Source organism: Staurois parvus, unplaced genomic scaffold (assembly GCF_062004578.1).
Source record: "Staurois parvus isolate SC_StPar_1 unplaced genomic scaffold, SC_StPar_1.0 ptg000155l, whole genome shotgun sequence".
In the NCBI taxonomy this organism is placed as follows: domain Eukaryota; kingdom Metazoa; phylum Chordata; class Amphibia; order Anura; family Ranidae; genus Staurois; species Staurois parvus.
Window position 1 is genome coordinate 30,532,075 of NW_028317951.1, and position 23,709 is coordinate 30,555,783.

At 40.4% G+C, this 23,709-nt stretch overlaps 1 protein-coding gene across 4 annotated transcripts in view; it reads left to right on the top strand.

The window, feature by feature from the left end:
• The window catches only part of PPP1R2 (protein phosphatase 1 regulatory inhibitor subunit 2), a 50,660-nt gene extending 29,162 nt beyond the window's left edge, over nt 1–21,498 (top strand). For 2 of the 4 annotated variants that reach the window (XM_089675638.1, XM_089675640.1), the window contains exons 6-7: nt 2,239–2,293; nt 16,043–21,498. In XM_089675638.1, the coding sequence (XP_089531764.1) occupies nt 2,239–2,293; nt 16,043–16,052 (65 nt within the window). In that variant the 3' untranslated portion in view covers nt 16,053–21,498. The remainder of the gene's footprint in view (nt 1–2,238; nt 2,294–16,042) is intronic. The other 2 variants (XM_089675644.1, XM_089675643.1) reach the window with 1 other exon arrangement.
• Nucleotides 21,499–23,709: the final 2,211 nt, after the last annotated feature.

The following is a 23,709-nucleotide window of genomic DNA, read 5'->3' on the forward strand; positions in this document are numbered from 1 at the left end:
TGAGAGCCAGGTTCTGAAGGACAGGGGGTTGTCTTGTGCGGTGATTCCAACTATGTTTAAAGGCTTGTGAGTCCTCCCTCCTGGATGATTATCATCGCACCTGCATAGTCTATCTTGTTCGGCACGCCGCTTTGGGGTTCCATCCCCGTTCCCTCTCAGTGGCTCGGGTGTTGGCCTTCCTCCAATGTGGCGTTGATCAGAAGATTACTTAGAGAACCTTTGAGGGTTAGGTCTCTGCTCTGGCTGTTTTCTTTCAACGGCACTTGGCCACATATTTCTTGGTCTGCACCTTTTATTCAGGGGGTTCATCACTTGGGTTCCCTTTGCGTTCTCTGTTACTGCCGTGGTACTTGGTATTGTTGGTTCTTTGGAAGCCTCCTTTTTAGAGCATTTGGGATATTGCCTTGCTTACTATCTCAGAAAGTTGCCCCCCTAGTCGCTATTACTTCTGCTCGGCAGGTGTCTGTGTTGACAACTTTTGTCCTGTTAGCCTCCTTATTGTATTTTGCATAAGGAACAGGTGGTGCCTGGGCTGTCCCCTTTTCTGCCAAAGGTGGTGTCGGATATTCAATTGACTAGGGACATTGTCCTTTATTGTGTTCTCGGCTGTCGCACTCTGAGGAGGTGACGCTGCACCCCCTGGAGGTGGTTAGCGCGCTTTGAATGTACCTCTCTGTGCTGGCTTCCTTCCAGAGGTCTGCTTCACACTTTATGCTCACAGATGGTCCAAAGGAAGGCAAGGCGACCTCTGCTACCACTATTGCCCATTTTGATCAACAGGTGATTGTGTAGGCGTACACTGTTTTGGGGCAGGAACTTCCCCTTTCCCCTTATATTTGCAGGCGCTTCCTGGGTGTTCTGTTATCTGGTGTCTGGTTCTCAGGTTTGCAAGACAGCAAACTGGTTATCTGTGCGCTTGTTTACTGGCTTTAAAATTATTGATGTATTGGCATCCTCAGATGCTCATTTTAGCTGCAACGTTTTGTAGGCTGCTGTTTAGGACTCTCAGGCACCCCATCAGGAGGGGGTTTGCATGTTGACCTGGGTTTTCTCCTTTTGTTGGTTTGCCCACTCCTTGTTGTGGCACTGCTTGGGGGCATCCCTATTTGGTCATGAATAATGTAGTGTGGCTGTGTCCGCCAATGAATGTAAGAGAAAACATGATTTTTTTTTTTTGTTAACGTAAAATCCATTTCTCTGAGTTCGTTGACAGACATAGCACCCACCCCTCAATTGGAGTTTTCTCCTTTTGACACTGCTTGTGGCTGACTGGAGGTCTATAGCAGAGAGGGCGTTTTATGTCCATATGGAACTGCCCATAGGAGGTGCCGAGTCCTTCTTTTTTTTTTTTTTTTCTGCCTAGTGTCCTATTCCTGTTGGTGGGGCTACAAATCCCTATTTGGTCATGAGTAATGAAGAGAAACTGTGCCCATCAATGAATGAGAGGGATTTTGCAGTGAGTAACAAAAAATCCAGTTTTTATGGTACCTTGAACCTACATGAGCACTTAACGCTTGCTGTTCCAGAGAAGGCCCATTATAAGGCACTAACCAAGATTAACCTCTAGTTACTTTTTAGCCATGTATGGCAGCCATAATATTTTTTAACAAGCCCCACAGTGGAAAATGCTAACTTAGTAGCACTGATGCCTTATATTTATTTTATGGAAGCCATCCGTGTTTACTGATAACATGGTACCAACTGTAACCCTTGGACTCAACTGTCTTTTTTTTCCTCTGCGTCTTTAAAGAATTTGGAGAAAAAAAATCTTAGTCTTATTGTTGCTATCTGGGATTATGAAACAGATACAGACTTATCAAGAATTCCTTTTCCAGGAATCCTCCATGGCAGCACCCATTTTTTCCCTGTTTTCAATAGGAAGTTTGTGGTAAAGGCCCTAGGCATTGGGTCATAATAATTTTGTTAGAGAATATAATGGCTGTAGAAATATTTGTGACTTTTGTACATGCTCATATCACATTTTTTTTATCACATTCAAGCATAGGCTAAATGCAGAACACCTATGTTGTCTTAACACTTACAGGAGAGTGACTTTTTATTTTTATGACTTTGATCTTGCATGCAATGCCAAATCAGTGAATTGTGTTAAAGTTGTAAGTATTCAGTTAAACATCTCTAATATTTATGGGTATTTGGGTGTGAAGTTGTTCTTTAAATTTACACCAAGGTGAATTAGAGGGGAGGGCTTTTTGAACTATCTACTTCCTGTCCCAATAGGTAGGATGGGGCACTCTTGTTGTTGGTGCTTTCATGGAGGATTCCAGAGAAAGTGGTAAGTCTAACTAGATTCTTTCCTTTTTTGACCTTATTAAAAAATGTATTTACATTATTGTACACTGATGATATTGCCATTCTTGAGACTAAAATAAAAACTAACTTTGTCAGGAAAAGTTATTGATAGTTGATATGTTTAAATAATTCTCTATAATGGCTACTGAAGGACACAGGAAATCTATTAAAGTGGGGTTATACTGTCAGCTACAGGAGGTTAGGACACTGTCAAACAAAAAAAACATTGAAAACTGACCCCTGTATAACCCCTCCACTAACCAGCATTTTTTAAATTTTCTTTTTGTTTGTTTTTGCTGCTGTCCTAGGAAGATGGGACACATTTTGTCTTCATCTCTGCTTTTTCTCTTGCTATGCTTTTTTAATTTATTGACTTTATTCAGTACCACAGAGCACTTCAGAGAGTATGATGGAGCTTTTCCTTTTTGGGAAAAGAAAAGGAGTTTACTGCTCTATGGTCTTTTCCCACTGTAGATGCTGTCATAATCCACAGACATACTACAAACAGGTTGACAGTGTACTTTCCTTTCCCTGACGGTTGGATTACCTACATAAATTCCAGTTTGATTTAACTGAAATTACTTTTGTTCCCTGTGTTGGCTGTGGTATTAACTTTTGAAACTATGGGGACAATTCACTAAGTGATATTTTATCGCATCCAAGTATGCTGTAAAATAACAGCGTTTTTTGAAAAAAGAACTGCATAATTTCCTTTAAACACTCCTTAATATATCGCATGCATTATATTTGTAAATACTGCATGAAACCATGCGAAGAGTTATCAGAAGCATATTGCATAAACGTCAGTTGCACCAAGCACATTTGGGATTCCAGCAATTTGATAAAAATCATTTTTAATTTGATCCCACTTCTGACAAGATTCCAGAAAGTTAGTATATTGGAGTGCTATTACGCAAAAACCATGCAATATTTTGGTGAGAAGATGGGAAAATTATGCCTTTAGAAATTCTCACTATCTTGCCAGCTACCATCTGATAGGATGCTTTCCCAAAACAATGTAATGCAGCCAACAATTTAGTCATGGCTGGTATGGCATGACTTTGCTGGTTTGATGGTAACCTATGAGTTGGGCATATAGCTCCATAATTAGTGCCTTGGATAACCAAAACTGGAGGGCATCCGTGTAACTATCCAGCAAAGTGCACTCCTTTAAAGCATTTTTCCTTTTAAAAGGACACTCTTTATTTTCTCTTCTGCATTGCTTTAAATTCTTGAAGATTGCATTCAAAGGACTATATTGCCTGTGATATGCAGTCTGCCAGCCTCCAGAGACCACTCCTGAGTGAAATCTAGTGGTCATCTGGTCCAGCTTGCACTTTCCTGGCTATTTTGTTTTTTTTTAATCCAATCCCTGACCCCCTAAACCAGGTCTGACAATTCCTATACTTATTGGAAGCCTGGACCACTACTTAATTACTACATTTATTTATTTCCTTCTGTGAATTGACTTTAATGCATTTTTATGAGGTATTTGCCAAACGTTTTGCGGTTTGCAGTAAATACCGCATACCAGCAATAGTGAACTGACATTTTCATTATCGCTTACGACGATGACCGACATAACACATGCGATAACCTTTTAATGAATTTTCCCCTGTATCTCTTTGGATTAAGTCCCTTTTTAAAGAGGACCCTCACATTGCCAGAGTAGACCCTCATCCTTTGAACATTTGGCACAAATGTCCAAAACCTCTAAGTTTCTTTGTTTATCGCATGGTTCTGATGTCCATTCACATGAGTAGGGAACTGGGACGCCGATGGTACATACTCCGTTGTCTATCGAGTGATGTCACTTCTATGGACCTTCTCTTGACACTGTCATCAACAACACCACAGATGGTTGGTGCACACTCCTGCCTCAATGCAAGAGTTAAGTGGAAGGGCAAACTAACCCCCTGCTCCATCAACTACTCATCTAATCCATCAGTGCAAGCTCGTAGGAAGTCAGGGCAATGTATCTCCTTCAGCGCCTAGCCACTTAAGTCATCCATGTTAGCAGTCAGGCTGAATCGCTCAAACTGACTATTTAGTCAACTGTCCCTCGTCAGTCTTTTGATGAATCTATTCTTAGGGGTGTATTTATCCAGTCTTGTTACCCACACTCTTGCTACCCTCCTTGACAGGAGTTTTTCTTTAAGAATGGTTTCTCTTTTGAAGTTACACCACACTTTTTTTTTTAAAGGAAATCTTGATATTCTTGGGTACTTTTCAGCCCTTTATGGTTTTTACTAACCATCACTCTCTTCCAAGAAATCTTCCATTTCACAAGGTTCACAGGACTTTGCTCTGGCTTGCTAGTAAGGATCTTATCCATTTATCATCACCCAGATGTATCTATTTTAAGTTGTAGAACTGACATTCACCCTAGTATCATCTTCTGGCATTGCAATGTAAAACACTTAGAAGCCCCTTGCCTAAGTGGGTCTGTTTGGTGGACTCCTGAAATCCAGGTCCTTCTGCTAGACCCTATTCCACTAGGACCTTGAATAGAGAGAGCCTATCATGGTTCTTCAGATGGTACTTTTGTTTCTCCTAAGGCCAAGGGAATTTGGATTACACTCCCCACTAAATGGGTCTCCTTCTGGTAACACTTTACCTTTACCTGTCTGAAACATTGTTCCCCTTTCTCCATTTTGGAGTTTGTGGAGTATCTAGAGTTTAACCTTCTCTCATGATCTCTTCCCTTCTCTTGGAGGCTCTCATCCATTATCAGTTCCTGTTTTTTTTATCAAGGAGTTTGGGCTCAAGGAGAGACAGATAATTACTTGGGATGGAGAAGTCCCAGATACTTCTTTGCAGTCTCTGGCTGGGGATGTTGATTGTACCTTCGAACCACCCTGGGAAAGCTTCCTTGTTTAGCGTATCTCTGCAGTTCCATCTAGTTCACCAGAACAGGCACTTTCCACTTCTTCTGAGGATCCTTCTGTGAATTGATGTACTAATTGGAACTCCACTGGACAATTCTTACAGGACATTTTCCTCTGATAACGGTTCTGAATCATTCCCATTGAGTGTGTCCCATTTGGCCACACTGCTTTTCCTGCTGTCAATTCTTTTATCTTTTGAATCTCCACAACATGAAGGTTTTGCTGCTGTTTACTATATATATCACTGAATGGCTCTATATATTAGAACTAGTTAGGCAGGTGTGTAGTGTTTCTATCCTCAAGTACACTATAGATGTTCAGATGAGCATCAAGTACATTATGAAGTACCTTCTGGCTTGCAAACCTCCCTTTTTTTTTTTTTCTTTTTTTTTTTTATTTATATAGTGTTCTGCTCACCTGTTGTACAGTACTTTCCAGTTCAGAATACCTTCAGGACCAGTTTTACTGGGATCACCTCAGACTTGGGAAGTTTTTCTTTTGTCTTTCCATTGGGATGGTATGTAGTAAGGGCATTCACATCTTTGTCATCTTGTTACAAGATTGGCTAATTAACTGCGTTTTTGACTAGCTGGTCTTCCTTTCTTTTTGTTTTTTCTTTGAACAAAGATGTTTTCCAGGCTTCCTTTTTTAAAGATACATTTTTTGTCGTAGGTCATGAGTTTTTTTTTTTGTTTGTTTTTTTTTACCTCATCTAACTAGAATTTTGAATCAGTTCCTCCAAACACCACTCAAATGTGATAGCCTTCTAAATTTTACTGAGTTTATCAGTAGATGTTGTCAACCTCTCAGACTGCTTTTGGGCAGCCTGATTTGTAATAGAATTGCTATGTCCCCCAATGGATGATAAATTAGATATTTGTGCTTACTGTACATTTTTTTTTTCTTTAAGTCCACTGAGGGACACAGGGTTACAAGGGTGATGGCTTTCAATGATGTTTTTGTGTCCCATCCTCTTGCATGCAGCAGTATAACCCAACTGAATTCCTGTGTCCTTCAGTGGTATCTATAGTATGATAAATACAAAAATCATTTCTTAATCGTACAGTGCAGGTCACTGGGTTATTGGTTATAGACTCATACCTTCAGGTGACTGGATGTTGGCAATTGGAGGAGTAAACCTTAGGAGGCATACCCGGACCCCATGCTGTGGAAATAGCCTGTAATGTTTCTCTAAACACTGGATTCTGCATGAGCACTCACCTTGGCACTTAATGTAGTTTTCCGCAAGGTACTATACAGTTCCATGTCCATCCATATGGGACTCAGTCTCTAAAGACCTTTTTCAAGGGTTTGTCCACCAAGATGGGCAAAGTCTGGACTTTATATACAGTCCAATGTAACAGATAGGTAAGACCGGGTCACCCTGTATCTTTAATCGTTACTGTAAAAGTCCAGGGCTATACTTGAATTGTAATCACTACAGTGTAAACTTTTCAAATTTTGTACTAAAACTCAACCACTCAGAGCCTAGGCTTAGATGGATGAGCGGTTATATTTCCCTTGCCCTGAAGCAGAAGCTAACTCTAATAGCAGTCTCTGCATCCAATTCTTGCTTTATTTTGGGCACATCCACCTGGGAAAAAAAGCTGAATTTTCTGCATCTTTGTAACAATTCCTCAGAAAATAATGGCTTTAATACAGCCATCTTTGTCCAGGGTTAAAAAATGCCACACCTTTTTTCTTCTACTCCCATTTCTCTACCTGAAGTCGGATCTTGATATTCCTGCCCCAGATGAGAGGATATTGAAGAGGTATAGTAGGAAGCTGCTGAAATTTTTTCTTCCCCCGGATTGCTGCATTATTGAAGATGGAGCTTCACGCAACATGCTTGCTAATGTGCCAAAGCTCACTGCTGCTATCCGCAGTAGCCTTGGCAGTGTGCAGCTTGATTCTCCTCCGTCTATTGAAGACGTTCGTTCTTTCTAAGATTCTGCAGACAGAAACATTTGAGTTACTCTGAAAAGGCTCTCTTTACTTTGGCAGCTAGCCGTGCAGCCAGCTCTCACTGCAATTTCATTATGTTAGCCACAGGATTCTGTGCATGTGACTGGAGATTGCAGTCTAAAAGTCTGGACAGCTGAAGCCCCCCGTAATGGATGCCTTACATGTATGCTTTTTTGAAGAATGATATCTGGAGAGGCAGTTGAAAAAAATCATAAAAATTGGCACAGATGTTGCTTCTACAGTGGCAATTTCCTGTTCACATTACCAATGGGGGTGTTCATCCTATTTTGGATTTACAATCCCTCCCCAGATATCTTCAGATTATAAAATTTTACATGGAATCTGCAAGATCAGTTAATTGCCTCTCTGAGACAACAGGATTACATGGCATTCGTATAACCGTCATGTCCAGTTTGTTGCACTACCAGTTTGTTTTGGCCTATCTTCTGCTTCCAGAGTGTTCATAAAGGTTCTAGAACTTTTTCTTCTCAGTACTCAGGGCATCCAAGTCATAGGTTATATAAGCAACCTTCTCCTGAAGGGACTCCCAGCTGTTGGTAAATGTTCACAGGACAATTCAGATGCTTCAGGTTTTTGTTTGGGTTTTTAAAAAAAACTCTGCCTTCTCTTTGCCTGGAATATTTGGGTCTGGTCCTGAACACATGCCCATGCTCAAGATTTGAGATCAAAGAGACCTCTCACAATGTAATATGACAGTTTTAGGCCTCATGGTAGCCTCTTTTGAGGCTGTACTAATGTCTCAATTTCTTTCATGACCTTTCCATTCAGCATCTTGTTGACCTGGAACAAATATGCTCCTTCTCTTGATCTCTGTCCAGCCAAGCAAGAAATTCCCTAACTTTGTTGAATCTCTGGCCCAGGTTTAACAGGGAAGTCTTTCCTTTCCCATCACTGGAAAACAATAACAGATGCCAGTCTTTCAGGCTGGGGAGGAGTGTTCCAGTCCATCATGGTCCAGGGAACTACAGTAGATCACCTCTGGGAACTACAGTAGATCAAGCTCCACATCAACATCCTGGAACTCAAGAGTTCATATGGCCCTGCAACACTGGACTCCTCTTCTGCAAGGATGTCCAATCAGGGTGCAGTCAGACTTGCAGACTGGACCAGAACTTGACCTTAAGCACTCTGAAAAAGACAGAAACCTGTCCTTTTCAAAGATCTCTGTCTTGGCTCTCTCTTGTAAAAATATATTTTCAAGGTGTAAGTCATATTAAGTCCCCATTGCAGCACCCTGTTTTTCCTTGGGATCTCAACTTTGTGCTCTGTCCTGTAGAAACCAGTCTTTGAACGCATCAGGAATATTCCTTTAGATGACCTATCTGATAAGGATCCATACTTCACAAACATAAGGTTGTCTTTATGTCCAAGACCATCCTATCTTTCCAAAGGGGTATCAGTCGTCCAACTAAATGAGGACATAGTCTACCATTGTTATGTCCTGCTCAAAAAGCATCCAAAGGAAATCTCCCTTCGTTACCTGCACGGAGTCAGAACCATTCGAGAATTCCTCAAAGTTACAGATTCAATCAGACTCTATTTGTCCTGTCCCCAGGACCTTGCAAGGGACACTCTGCCTCCAAGTCCAGTATAGCAAAATGGATAAGAAATCTGATCGCTAGCGCTTACAACTCTAAAGGACAAATCTCCTGTTGCTCTATTACGCACCCATTCCACCAGTTTGATGGCAGTTTCCTGGTCATTCTGACTCCAGGCTTCTGTTACCCAGCCTTTTAAGGTTGTCATCTGGTCCTCCTGTTTATAATTTCTCAACTTTCTACCAGGTGAATGTTCACTCTTCTGCAGATGCAGGGTTTGGCCACAGGGTTCTTGCAGCAACACTCTGAAGTTGTGTTTTGTTTTTTTCTGGGTTTTTTTTTGCTTTTTTTTACCCTTGTTGTTGGGCTTGTTGGTAGAGTTCTATTTGCCTAGTTGTTGTCCACCCTTCTCATTCATTGCTTTGGAACATACCAGGGTGTATGAATACTTTGCCTGTGTCTTGCACTGTACAATTAAGAGAATTTTGACTTGCCTGAAATTCCATATCCTGGAGTACAGTACAGGACACAGGACACCCCCTTTTCATTCCTTGGTTACACTGCATTCTTTGCTACAAGACTGAGAATTTGCACAGTGGGGTAGGGCTATAGGGGAGACACCCAGTTGGTGTGTCTTTGGAAGCTTGACAGTGTCCAATCCCCTGGTGGTATGAGCGTATAACCTAGGGTCTATGAATACTTTGCCTATGTCCTGTACTGTGCTCCAACATATAGTACAGGTATTTCAAAATTCTGATTATTTTTTTTTCTTCTTTCTGTGATCAATTACAGTATTGTAGAATGTTAACAAAAGCTGCCATTAGCAGCCATGTCTCATTTACTGACTGGTGATTAGGAACCACTCTTTTCCTCTCAAACACAGTTTGGTGTGTTAGAGGTAAGAAAGCCACAAACTACCAGCCAGAACCAGTGCAATTTTATTAACACTGCAACATTGTTAAAATCCACTCCTCTTCAGTATATGTCAGACCCCTCCTGTCTCTAATCTGACTTGTAAATTAACCCTTCCTCTCCATCCTCTCACTGTATGTGACCTCTATGTATGCCTTCACCACCTGTTCCCTCTTTGTATGACCTGTACATTTAATGTATTTAGTGCACCAACACCAAGCTTCATGTTGTAACCCACTCAATACCAGCATGTATCTTTATTTCCAAAAATGTTTGGCAAAAAAATTAGATCACCTTGAAGTGTCTTCTTTTTGAAAAGGGGACATTTCAGAGGTCTTTGTACTGTCTTGCATTTTATTTGATATCTTTTATAACTGGTAGTAAGGGAAATATTCATTTAATTCATTTGTTGGTCTTTTCCCTCCTTTTTTTTTTTTTTTTTTATTGTAAAAAATGGTTATACAGTCAGGTCCATAAATATTGGGACATCAACACAATTCTAACATTTTTGGCTCTATACACCACCACAATGGATTTGAAATGAAACGAACAAGATGTGCTTTAACTGTAGACTGTCAGCTTTAATTTGAGGGTATTTACATCCAAATCAGGTGAACAGAGTAGGAATTACAACAGTTTGTATATGTGCCTCCCACTGGTTAAGGGACCAAAAGTAATGGGACAATTGGCTTCTCAGCTGTTCCATGGCCAGGTGTGTGTTATTCCCTCATTATCCCAATTACAATGAGCAGATAAAAGGTCCAGAGTTCATTTCAAGTGTGCTATTTGCATTTGGAATCTGTTGCTGTCAGCTCTCAAGATGAGATCCAAAGAGCTGTCACTATCAGTGAAGCAAGCCATCATTAGGCTGGAAAAACAAAACAAACCCATCAGAGAGGTAGCAAAAACATTAGGCATGGCCAAAACAACTGTTTGGAACATTCTAAAAAAGAAGGAACGCACCGGTGAGCTCAGCAACACCAAAAGATCCGGAAGACCACGGAAAACAACTGTGGTGGATGACCGAAGAATTCTTTCCCTGGTGAAGAAAACACCATTCACAACAGTTGGCCAGATCAAGAACACTCTCCAGGAGGTAGGTGTATGTGTGTCAAAGTCAACAATCAAGAGAAGACTTCACCAGAGTGAATACAGAGGGTTCACCACAAGATGTAAACCATTGGTGAGCCTCAAAAACAGGAAGGCCAGATTAGAGTTTGCCAAACGACATCTAAAAAAGCCTTCACAGTTCTGGAACAACATCCTATGGACAGATGAGACCAAGATCAACTTGTACCAGAGTGATGGGAAGAGAAGAGTATGGAGAAGGAAAGGAACTGCTCATCATCCTAAGCATACCACCTCATCAGTGAAGCATGGTGGTGGTAGTGTCATGGCGTGGGCATGTATGGCTGACAATGGAACTGGTTCTCTTGTATTTATTGATGATGTGACTGCTGACAAAAGCAGCAGGATGAATTCTGAAGTGTTTCGGGCAATATTATCTGCTCATATTCAGCCAAATGCTTCAGAACTCATTGGACGCCGCTTCACAGTGCAGATGGACAATGACGCAAAGCATACTGCAAAAGCAACCAAAGAGTTTTTTAGGGGAAAGAAATGGAATGTTATGCAATGGCCAAGTCAATCACCTGACCTGAATCCGATTGAGCATGCATTTCACTTGCTGAAGACAAAACTGAAGGGAAAATGCCCCAAGAACAAGCAGGAACTGAAGACAGTTGCAGTAGAGGCCTGGCAGAGCATCACCAGGGATGAAACCCAGCGTCTGGTGATGTCTATGCGTTCCAGACTTCAGGCTGTAATTGACTGCAAAGGATTTGCAACCAAGTATTAAAAAGTGAAAGTTTGATTTATGATTATTATTCTGTCCCATTACTTTTGGTCCCTTAACAAGTGGGAGACACATATGCAAACTGTTGTAATTCCTACACCGTTCACCTGATTTGGAAGTAAATACCCTCAAATTAAAGCTGACAGTCTGCAGTTAAAGCACATCTTGTTCGTTTCATTTCAAATCCATTGTGGTGGTGTATAGAGCCAAAAATGTTAGAATTGTGTTGATGTCCCAATATTTATGGACTTGACTGTAATTACCACCCAAAAAAGCTGTATTTGTCTCAGCAAAATCATATAGGATTAATTTGGGTGCAGTGTTGCATGACTGAGTGACACTAAAGTTTTGCAGCACTAAAAACTGAAAAAAGGTCTAGGAATAAAGGGGCTGGTACTGAGGTGGTTAATTAACACTGTACAAAAAGCTACTCCTGGAAGCTATGTGTAAAACTGGTCTTGGTCATTCTGATCATGGTAGCAGATATATTAGTTGTAATTTCCTGTAGTGTGTTGAATCTGACCTTGTTGTGTTCCAGTTGATAGTAAACTTGAGGACAGGAATGAGCAGTGTTCGATAAATGTTACAATAAGAAAGCAATAGCCTTTTGTGTAATTATTTTACTGCATTTTATTTAAGGAAAAGTTTGGGAAGTAAAAAACAAACACACATACATGCATATATAGCTGCATCATCAGTGTCCCCCGCAGCCTGAGAACTCAGAGATCACATGACTGATCGCTTAGTTCTCAGGTCCTTTCAGAGGAGCTCTGGAGCGCTGAGTTGTGGAGGGGGAAGGAGTTGCTGGCTCAGACTCTCAGAGGCGTGCTGAGAGGCTGAGCCAGCTGTCAGTCAGGCCTCTGGGTGGATCCTAACATTACTGTCAGGATACATTCAGATGCTTGAGCGGCTCTGTGATGTCCGCTAACAGCGGACTTTAGCCAACTGTCGGCTGATTCTGGGTCACAGGAGTGCAAAAGCAAGAGCACTGCTGTGATGCACATGAGAAGTATAACCAAACAAACTTTGGCCATACTTCTGTTTTTAAAGCAGTGGACCTCCATTCTTTTCTTTTATGAGGTGGATTGTGTTTATACTATCATAAAGGAAATCTAATGTAAACAGTTCCCCTATGGATGTTGACCTTTACTCCTCCAGTGACAGACTTTGATTAATCATGCATGTGCATCACATTCCAAACAATAGATTTGCTCCTCAGCCAATGGCTGTTTCAGATATTCACCCTTGGTATATGATATATCTAAGGACCAATGTCTAAACATTTAGGTGGGTTTTTTGTTTTTTTTTTTTGTTTTTTTTTATTATAGCTGAAGAAAGAGCTTTCAGGGAATATGCCTATGTGGGTTCTGTTTTTTTCATTAAAGTAGAGCAGAAAAATTACTATACTGGTACTCAAGAACATACTTTTTACTAAAATGTCAGGTCACTAAGAGAAATAATGACAGCTGTATTGATATTACACTTTGGTTGGTGGAGGCCTGCAAGGACTGCACAAGGACCATTTTGTTTAAATTGGTGGTGTGATGCCAGCTACCCATATCTGCTGTCTTATAGGCGGATAGTGCCTCAAACGGCTTGCCTTTTCACGGTAAAACACTTTTTCCTGTTACAAACACATCTGCACATCATTTTTAGTCTTGACCCATAATTTAGCGAACTCTAGATTAGAATATCGTTTGTGTATAGCGTAAGTGCCGTTCACATATATGCGGATTGGATGCAGTTTGAACTGCATCCAATCCACATGACATGAGAAATAACATTGTTTCCAATGGTGCCTGTTCACATATGTCCGATGCACTGGCAGTACGGATTGAAAAATAGTCCTGTCTGCATTCTGAGCTGTGTGGTCTGGTTCAGGTACGGATTACAGGCTGTTGACTTCTATGGGAAAAGTTTCTAAATCGCACATGTCATCAGTTGTGAACAGGATAAAATCCTGACCTGAACCTGATCTAAACTTGTCCTGGTGAAAAGTATATTTTATGGTGCCACTCCAAACTATGGATGGAAGGAAAAAGATCACCCCAGAAGAAGGGAGCATGAGTCTGAGCGATTCCAGTGTCAGCCAATACAAGTGAAGGGATGGACACTGCTCAACCGACCCCCAGAGTCTAGAGGGCATGGCCAGAATGGCGGCTGAGGCCACTCCTCAACATTCCTCAACAACTACTGTATCAATTACAAATTACTGTACTGTAATTCAAAAACCTGAGCTTCAATCCGCACCGCACATGTGTGAATCAGCACTGAAGGATAAGTTCACCTTTTCAAAAAATAATAAATGTACATATTTTTGCAGGTAAAAAAAAAGTGCATGTATTATATATATATTTTTTTTATTATTATTATTGGTGCCTGTAAAGTATTGCACCCACAATCTGTTATGCAGGGCTCTTGCAGACTGTGTGTGTAAGCTGTTTGCTTGTACCTAGTATGAGCAGTCAGTTACACACAGACAGGAAGCCTCATTGAACTACCGCAGTGCTCAACAAGTGCCATGGGGGTTCATTGAGAACTACAACCCGCAAAGGCTGTCAGTAGTTGTAGTTTCCCATTCACAGAGTACTGTGAATACTTTTGAATGGTGGCAGCAGATGAGGGGGAAGATCCCTGGTCTGCTGTCACAGTCGGGACTCGGAGTGGAGGGGGGTGAATCATGTTTGAAAAGGTGAACCTATCCTTTAAATGTTTGATACACACACACACAGTACATCATAGACTAATTTTATGTTGAAGTTTCTTTTTTTTGTTATAAGCATTAACGGATGGGCATGTAATTGTTTTTTTTTTTTTTGGGGGGGGAGTTTGAGAGGGATTTAATAAAATTCAGAATCAAGGAACTTACTGGTTTCTATGCAGAGCACCACCAGATTTTGCATGCTCTAGTTTTAATAACTCTCCCCCTTTGAGAAGCTAAGAGAATTAAAATGAGTATAGTGAGGGAACATTTGTTCTGTGTTCTTGTCTATTTGTTCCCTGTTATTGGTTTATTTTGTTGTCTTCTTTTTCCCAGTGTTGCAGTCAGTGTCCTTTATAGTCATTTTTGCACCTTTGCTGTGCAGCCTAACATATAATTTTTTATACAATACTGAATGTTGCATCATTTTTTTTCAGTCACAGGTTTACACTAAGGCTGAATTTCCATACTGCATTGTTGACTAAACCATGAAGTGTATGCTAGCCCTCTTATTTTCCCCCTTTTTGTTCTGTTTAATACACAGTTGAAAGCAACTTTGTTTTACCTGGTGATTCGGCCAGAATTCAAGTGCTCCCTTTTGTATTCAGCGCTCTCTGCAGTGTTATCTCAAGCATTATTATCAGGCCTGCCCAGTTCGCCTCAGTGAACTATAGAACACTTTTCCCGATGTTGAGAAGAACAGTAGAGGGGGAGATGTTCTGTGCTAACACATTTCTTGTCCTAGGACAACCAACACTGTGCCTTCATGGCTAACATACCTTGGTTAGTGCTGTCACCCTAGGGCAGGAAGGGTGCTGCTAACCACATCACCAGGTAAAAACAAAGGGGAAAAAGTCTGGAAAAGACTATTACAGCCAACTCATCTAAGGACTGGTAAGCCGCAATATATTATATTTACGTTCTTGAGTTTGGATACATTTAAAGAATAAGGCTCCATGCACACTAGAATGGCAGCAGAAAACGCTACACATGGCAAAAACGTGTAAATGTGGTGCTGCGTTTAGCACTTGGACATTCATTCCATTGCCATTGAAATGAATAAAAATCCAAGTGGTAAACGCAGTTGGCGCTTATGTGCATTCAGACGCGCTTAGATGCATTTTTGCCACGTTTAGGCTCTGTGCACACTAGCGTTTTATTTATAAGCCCCTGGAAGCTGTTATTAGCATTTTTTTTCCTCCTCCTAGAAGCTAAATAGTGTTATCCTATGTGTCCATGCACATTACTTTAGGCTATTAGCATTTTTTGAGCTTCAGCTTCTAGGAGCAGAAAAAGTTTTTTGTAGAGTTTAAGCATTTTTCCAGCAGAAAAAAAATGCTAATCTCTACTAAAACATCTTTTTTTTTTATTTCTACATATACTGTAAGAACACTAATAAAATGCTTCTAAACTCTACAAAAAATGCCATTACCAGTGGTCTTTAATCAAGTGTTTTTTCCACCATTTTTGAGCTTAAAAAACAAACAAAAAAAAAAAAACAAACCGCTAGTGAGCCTTAGCGTTTTTTTGGCCAAATGTTCCTTTGCTGAGTGCGATTCTTCTGATTTCAGGAGAGGGGTGTTTGACTGGCCCTAAACTCTGCTGCTGGTAATCTCTGATAAGTCTATGTGTGCATGGACACAGGCTTTTACTGAGTTGAGTTCAGGAGTTGTAAAAAAATGCCAAAAGCTCTTGAACTCACATTTAGGAGCAGCAGTGTGCATGAGGCCTAAGCTTGAAACATCCAAATCTGCAAGATCTGTTTGTTTTGCTTGGTTGGGAGATGATGAAGGTGGGGAAAGAAAAGTTAAAAAGCTTTTGAATATAATTTTTTTTCATTTACTTTCTACAGGTCATCCTGAGCGACTGCAAAGTAATGTCCAAGTTTTATAGAGGAAATGGAGCCAGAACAGCTTGCTGAAGGTCTATTTATTGCCACAACACTGCATATGCACTGATCTGCAGACCTATGGTACAATGAAAAGTATGAATGAATACTTTTCTGTTGCCATCATCATCTTGTGAGGAAACTGTATTAATAAGCCAATTCTGATTAATGATTTACAAGCTTCTCTGGCATATTTTGTTTCCAAAGCTGGCAGAGCAGAACCACAAGTATCGGTCTATACACGGTCGTATGTTCGCCATCGGCATGTCAGGCACCTTGGTTAAAGGTTTTGAAATTTTCTTTCCCTTGAATTACGTGGCGTCTTGTAGAAGAAAACTGAGCTTCAGTGGGATTCCACATAAAGTCTTTGTTTTTGTTGCTTTTACAACTTGTTAAGCTGTTTTCTGAATGTTCCCTAAGGCTGTTTCTGAATACCATTTAGCCATTATAACCAGATTACAAAATCTATATTAATTAATACAGTATGTATTACTTAATTTCTTGGTAGTTATTGTTTGTTTCCTCAAAAGAAGGTTGGGTCTTCTGCCAAAAGGACTCTGATTTTAATGGCCCTGAAGACAATCATTAAATTGTTAATGGGGGATAGTTGTATTTATGTATGAGAAACAGTACATGTTGGAAATGGAACATGAGCCGTTGCATAGGAAGATTGTCAATTTCATAAATGTTTTTTTGTTTGAGAAAGACAAGACTTCCTATTTAAGGTTCAACGTTTTTTTCAGATCTTAATTGAACATAACATCAGAGTATTGATGAGCTACTATATTTCAAAGCATTTTAACCTGCACATTTTCAGTACTTGTACAATCTAAAGTGAGTTAGATGAGTTAAGTGCTTACGTGTATTTTGGATGTTAGATTATATGTTTACTCTGAAATGAATAAATGTATCAGTCTACGATGCAGGTAACCATGTTGAAGAATGTATACCAGCTTACTAATAAACTTTGATGGCAGTGCAGTATAAGGGCTTTTGATCACTGCTGTACTACAAAAATGACCCCATAAATGAATGCCTTTTTTACTTGCCTCCAGGTCTGTGCCATTCTTTTTTGCTTTGTAGTTGAAAAGCTCATCAATAACTAAGAGTAGCTATGCTACCCACATGACCTTTTATAAAGTCTGTTCTTTGTGACTTTAGAACATTTATACTTGGGCACAAAACTTTAGCTGACTGAATTTAAGTTCGTATTTGCTTTGAACAGATTTCTCTTTTTTTCTGCCTTAGATTGTTCTTAAAACTTAACATCAGGAATTCAGCCACTTTGTAAAATGTGCGTGATTACTATGGGTTAAGTCCAATGATGTGCATGCCACTTCGTGTACTTATCTCTTTAATTTATGGGTTGCATTGTTACTGAGCACTGGGAACATAGCTATTGCTATACCTCCCATGCTGTGATGCAGGACCAGGTTTACCTTGTCCCCTGCAGCTGCAAAGCTGCATGCAGCCACTGTGCCCTCCCCTCCTCTCCCCTCCCCTCCTCTCCCCTCCCCTGCTCCTGCCCAGTCGCAGAGGTGCTGCTGTATGAGAAGGCAGCATATCTTCTGTCAGAGCAGGGAGAGTACAGTGATGGCTGTACTTCCAGCACTCAGTAAAACTGTTGTAAATAACATAAGTCCATGAGGTGGCATGCACCTCATTGGGCGTAACACATAGTGAACTGGCACATTTTACAAAGTGTCTGAATTCCTGTAGTTCAGCTTTAAGGAGAACTTGTGAGCTCTGCACATAACATTTTAGATAATGCCAGTTCATTATGCAGCCATGCAAAACCAGATTACCAGTTACACCAATATGATATTGCAGGTTGTGGTCTGCTACATCCTTGTGAGTTTGTGCCTTTCCTGCCTCAAAGTCACAACTACTCTTAGTAGTGGAATATGTAACACAGCATTTCCCACATGTATGGAATGCCTTGCTAGGAAATAAGTGTTTGTTTTTGTTTTTTGGGAAAAGGAGGGATTTTTTGATAGGATAATCATGTGTTTCATATGTTCTTCTCAGCCAAACCTAAATTGGGAAAGAAGCTCTTGAATGTGCAAATGCTGTTTGGTTTTTTTTCTGGAATTGAAGGTCACAGGAAGTCTTCGCCTTCAATGACACTGACACTTTACATGAAGATAAAACACTAGCAAACAAAAAAGCCATAGTCCTGCTCAAGATAATCCTTCATGCTACCAGCTTGCTTAAGTGTTTTTTTTTAATAGGTTTCCAGCAGAATAGTTTTTTTTTTTTTTTTTTTTCCCTCAACCTTGCTTAGAAAATTCTAACCACATTTGTTACTAGCTTTTTTTTTTTTTTTTTTTCTTCACAAAATGTTTTTTTATTCAAGATTTCTGACTATTTTACTTCTCGAGCTGGTCTCTTAATAGCAGCTATCTTGATCTAACCTTTTCTCGTCCTAGCTTTGGAGGCCATATGTGGATCCCTATAGATGGAGGCTCTGATACTGAGTCTCTCCAGTCCTTGCTAAACTAACCTGTCTTGGAGGAGCCTGTCTTTTGTTGTCACTGCCAAACTGAGACTGCTTTGTCTCTATTGTTGTGGTACACACCACTTTGAAACTAGAGGGTCAGCCTGTCTCCCACGATCAGTGCTGTTCCCTGTCTGGGAACCTTTAGAGATCCTGAGACCCCTAAAATTTTTCCAGTACACTTGCTTTCAGTTTTCCTTTTATGAAGATTAAAAATATCCCTACAAAGTATTTGTACCTCCCAAGAGTTTGTCAGTCTTGTATCTGAGGAGGACTTTGTTAAAAATTATTCTGCCCCTTATGTGGATCTGGCAGTATCCTCTAACAAAGTGTCTATCCAACAGAGGTGGCACTGTCTATAAGAACCTCCACAGATAAACAGCTGAAGGCATGGTATCTAATAAGACTGCCGGCAGATGCTCTGTGAGCGTTTCCATCTCGAGAACCAGTTTATCATCCTGCTTCATGGTCGCTAGCTTTAATGGCATGGCTGTTGAAGCATGGGTTCTGAGAGACTTGGCAACTCTGAATTGGTTATCCCCACAATGGTAAAAGCTGGGAAGTCTGCTTCTCACAAAGTATTTTGCTACATGTGTAAGCTGTGTTTAGCTTGCTGGGAAGCTCAAGGTTATGACCCCAGGCAATATTCTGTGGAACAAAATCCTTGCTTTCCTGCAGCTGGGTTTAGACTAGGATTTGGCCCTTGGCACTATCAAGGATCAGGTTTCTGCTTTTGCTAACTTGTTCCAGACACCATTGGTTTCCCACCCTCTGATTATGACTTTTGTTCAGGGGGTCTTCCCTGTGACTCCATAGGATCTGAATTTGTGGGTCTCTTGGCTCTTAAAAAACTAACCTTTAAACCCATCAGAGATATTCCTATCTCCCCTCATAAGGTTATGTTTCCTATAGCCATCGCCTCTGGAAGGTGAGTGTCTGAGTCTGGCAGCATTTATCCTGTAAAGAACCCTTTCTGCTCTTACACAAGGACAAGGGAACGAAGTGGTGTTGAGGTCCAGGACTTTCTTCCTACCCAACATAGTTTTGGCCTTGCCTAAACCAGGACATTGTTCTTCCATTCCTCTGTTTGGCTTCTGTTCATCAGAAGATGATATACCTTAATTGCTTGGATATAGTTGGGGCTGTGAGAGCCTCATCTGTCAGCCATTGCTTTCTTCAGAATGACTGCCTGTTTCTTGGCTATTCCAGATTGTCCCCATAAAAGTGAACAAGCTTGCTGTTCCACCATTTCTTGCTGGCTCAGGTAGACCATTATCCAAGATCACACCCTTTCCTGTCAAGGCATATTCTACTAGATCTGTGTGGCTCTTAGGCATCAGGCTACTGTTTCCCAGATTTTCAAGGCTGTCACCTCATCTTCTGTTTATTTTCCAAGTTCTACCAGATGGATATTCAGGCTTTTTCTGGTGCCAGCATTGGACATAAGATCCATCAGGTGGATCTCTAAGCTGCATGCAGTCTCCTGTTCTGTTGGTTGTTCATGATCTGTTTAGCATTTTGTTGACTGTTGCCCACCATTTGCTTGGACTGCTTTCAGATATCCTGAAGGTAAAGACTTCCTGTGTTCTTCAATAGATGAGAAAGCAAATAGGATTTTTGTACTTACTATAAAATCCTTTTCTTGGACTTCATTGAGGGACACAAGTCTGGCCCCTCTTTTATGTTCATGGCCTCCGTATTGCTTTTGCTACAAAACTGTGGCATGTCTGTAATTTTGAGGGGTTATCCTGGCCTAGCCTACAGAATAGTGTGTGTGTTTTTTGTCAGTATCCAATTCTCCTGTAGACAGCAGTAAAACCTAAAGGTGAAAGCTTCCTCTGTCCCTCAATGGACTCCATTGGAAAGGACTTTACAGTGAGTACTAAAATGCTATTTTGTGAAGACTCTTATAAAGTGTGCATTATTTTTTTTTCTGCTAGTGCTTCTAATGAGAAGCTGCTTATAGATTGTCCGATATTTTATTTTTTTTATCCACTGTGATGCAGTGTATGTTATGTACAGAGCTGGTGGGTTGTCTTTTATTAATGACATTTGGAACAGAGTCTCATATTAGGGCATTTCATATGTTTTATATTAGGCTTAATCAAAGCTTTAAAACAAAGAATAAGGCTCATACTTAAGGTGGTTGTAACTATATATATATATATATATATATATATATATATATATATGAAGTGATTAGCCTCCGGTGATATACAAAAATAGAACAAATCCTCCCAAATAAGTTGTATTTGTTTATCTGCACCCATCTCTTCTCTACAGCTATTCCAAAAGCATAGTTTACACAGCGCATTTCTGAGCTGCAGGGGGCGGGGATCTGATGTCACACACAGAGAGGAGAGCTGAATGCAATATGAGAGCTGAATGAAGACACATTCCCCTCTACACAGGCGTATAGGGAAAATTGCACTGCTGAAGCTGTCAGTCACCTGCTGTGTGCTGGAGGACGGGGCCGTCTCCCTGGATTACTCAGTGTTGGGATAAATGATCAGAAGTGATTCATGTAAATAGAAGAGAAAGGAGAGAAAAACTAGAAATCGGGCTAGGTGTTTTGGATTGAGGCAAGTACACCCTATAGAAGGATATGCTTTGTTCATTTTTCAGCTTAGAGGTTCATTATCACTTTAAGTCATGTGACTGTAATTTTCAAATCTGATAGACTAAACTGAAAATAACTTCTTTTTTTTTTATAGGTATCCTTACCCTGTTCTGTTAGCATTGTGATTTGTCACTCTCTTCCCAATATGATAATTGACTGCTGTCACACAGTTTTCTTCTTAGGCTCACACAGTTGCTAATCTCTGATTCTGAGAATCTTTCAACATGTGCTGCGAAATTATTGAACCGCCATGCGATTGCTTCCTGTATACTGTGTGTTAATAAACTACAAGGGATGACGTGATATTTCTTAATGTGTGTACCTGTTGTCTTCCAACACTTTCCGATATTTGTGCAGTTACTAAATACTTCCACAAATTTGGAATAACAACATTTTGAATCAACTTTTGTGTTTAGAAGATTCATGTCCATTGAGCGACTTTATTCATTTACAGTTTACTTTAAACTATGGTTTAAGCGGTCCTGCATTGTTTGCATGCATGCACTGAAGTGGATCTGAGCTGAACATTCTGCAAATTTACAGTAACAATCTATTTGGAGTCTGTCAGTATTCTTTAGATGTTATCGCACACAAATCCAAAGCATCAAAAGAGCCCAAGCCATTCTTGTGCTTGTTCTTCAGGTTTGAGGAAAAGTCCTTTTCATTGCCTTTGAGCCACATTGGCCAAACTGTTCTCAGATTTACCAAGGCATTATCTGTGGAGGGAGGAAAAAAGTTTTCTGCCATATTTAGTCATTGCATATATGTGTGAAATGTGCTTGTTCTTTGCTGAAAGATCTTTGAGATAATGCAGCATAGCTTGTTCATCAGTGGCTGGTTCCTTTACCTGCAATAGTTCTGATTTGTAATATTTACTTGAAAGTTTTTTGGTGTTTTTTACATCTTTTACGTACTTGATATTTCTGCATTTTCATGACATATGTAGATTTGCTAGGTTATCTCTGGTGGTTGTTGGTTTTTATGGCCATCACTCAAACTTCCTACTCAACTCTTAAAATCTCAGCTATATGCAGAGTACAAGCAAAGACTTTTAGACCTTTTATTAAAGGCTCGTTCACACTAGGCTGTTTTGCCAACGCTTGCCAAACGCCCCTATAGCTTTTGGCAAGCGTTGGTCCGGCGTTTGCGGAGCGTTATTAACGCTCGGCAAATGCTCCGCAAACGCCGCATGCGCGGTTTAGCGGAGGTTGCTAGGCGTTTGCCGAGCGTTAATAACGCCCCACAAATGCCTATAATGCAGTTTGAGTGGTGTTACCGCTCCGCAAACGCCCCGCAACCGCGTCGCAACCGCACGTTTGCGGAGCGGCACCATAGACGAGAATAGGAGGCTTCAAAGCCTCCTGACTCGTCCAGAGGCGTCCGTTTTGCCGCGACGCAACGCAAACGCTCCCGTTAGAACAGCACCATGTGCTGTAATGTGCAGAATTGGCAGAGGCGTTTGGGAAGCGGTAAAAACGCTTACCAAACGCCTCTCTGCCGCCTGCACACAAGGCTAGTGTGAACGTAGCCTAAGAATGTTTTTTTTTTTTGTAATTCTTACAATAATTACTTTGCGTCCTGGGGGTTTCTATCTTTTTCAGGATCTTCTAACAACATCATCCATTAGGGATGATTTACCATAACTGGAGAGTGGAAAATGTGTTGCAGCTGTGCATGGTAGTCAATCAACTCCTAACTTTAGCTTGTTTGATTAAGCTTTGACAAATAAAAAAAAGGTGGAAGATGATTGTAAGCAAAGCTGCACCAGATTTTGCACACAATGGGATTGATTTAGTCAATCCCATTGTGTCATGACAAGCACCCTACATCAATTGTTTGTAAGCTGAAGTCAAACTTTAGTTTTACACAGGGACTAGCAGAGGAAGGAAAACAAGTAAGGGCCTATGGTGAAGGGATTTTGTTTGTGAGAGAGGTTTTGCTTTCTCATACAAGTCTATGGTAATGCAAAACCTGCTTGAAGCTGATCAAGTGGAAATCAAATACACCTGTCAATGAATTCTGAACAATTTCAGAAGTGTCTCAAACTGATTTTATTGACATAGGCCCTAAGCCATTACTAAAGAAAAGGTTTGCATGTGTAATGAATAATTATGGCTGATTCCATTTACTTATATAATTAGAAACTATACATAAAATAAAGGTTTGTAAAAATATTACAGACGCTGTTTTTGTTTGAGGTCATCTAAATGAGAATGAACCTAGAGACAACACAAACATTTTTTTGTAATTAAAAGGAGAATTTTATTGCTGTCTCTTTGTGGGCGCCATAGGCCTCATATCTTATTCTGCAAAAGGATAATTAAAGTACTATTAATTTTTCTTACATGCTTAGCTTAAGTGTGTGTGTGTGTGTGTGTGTGTGTTTTTTTTTAAATTTCTATAGCTACCTATGCCTAGACGTAAGTTTGACCATTGGGTGGCTACGTTTAGTTATTGTTATGGAGAAAAATAAGGGAAGATATGACACAAATTGAAACCCTGTCCCACTGTCTT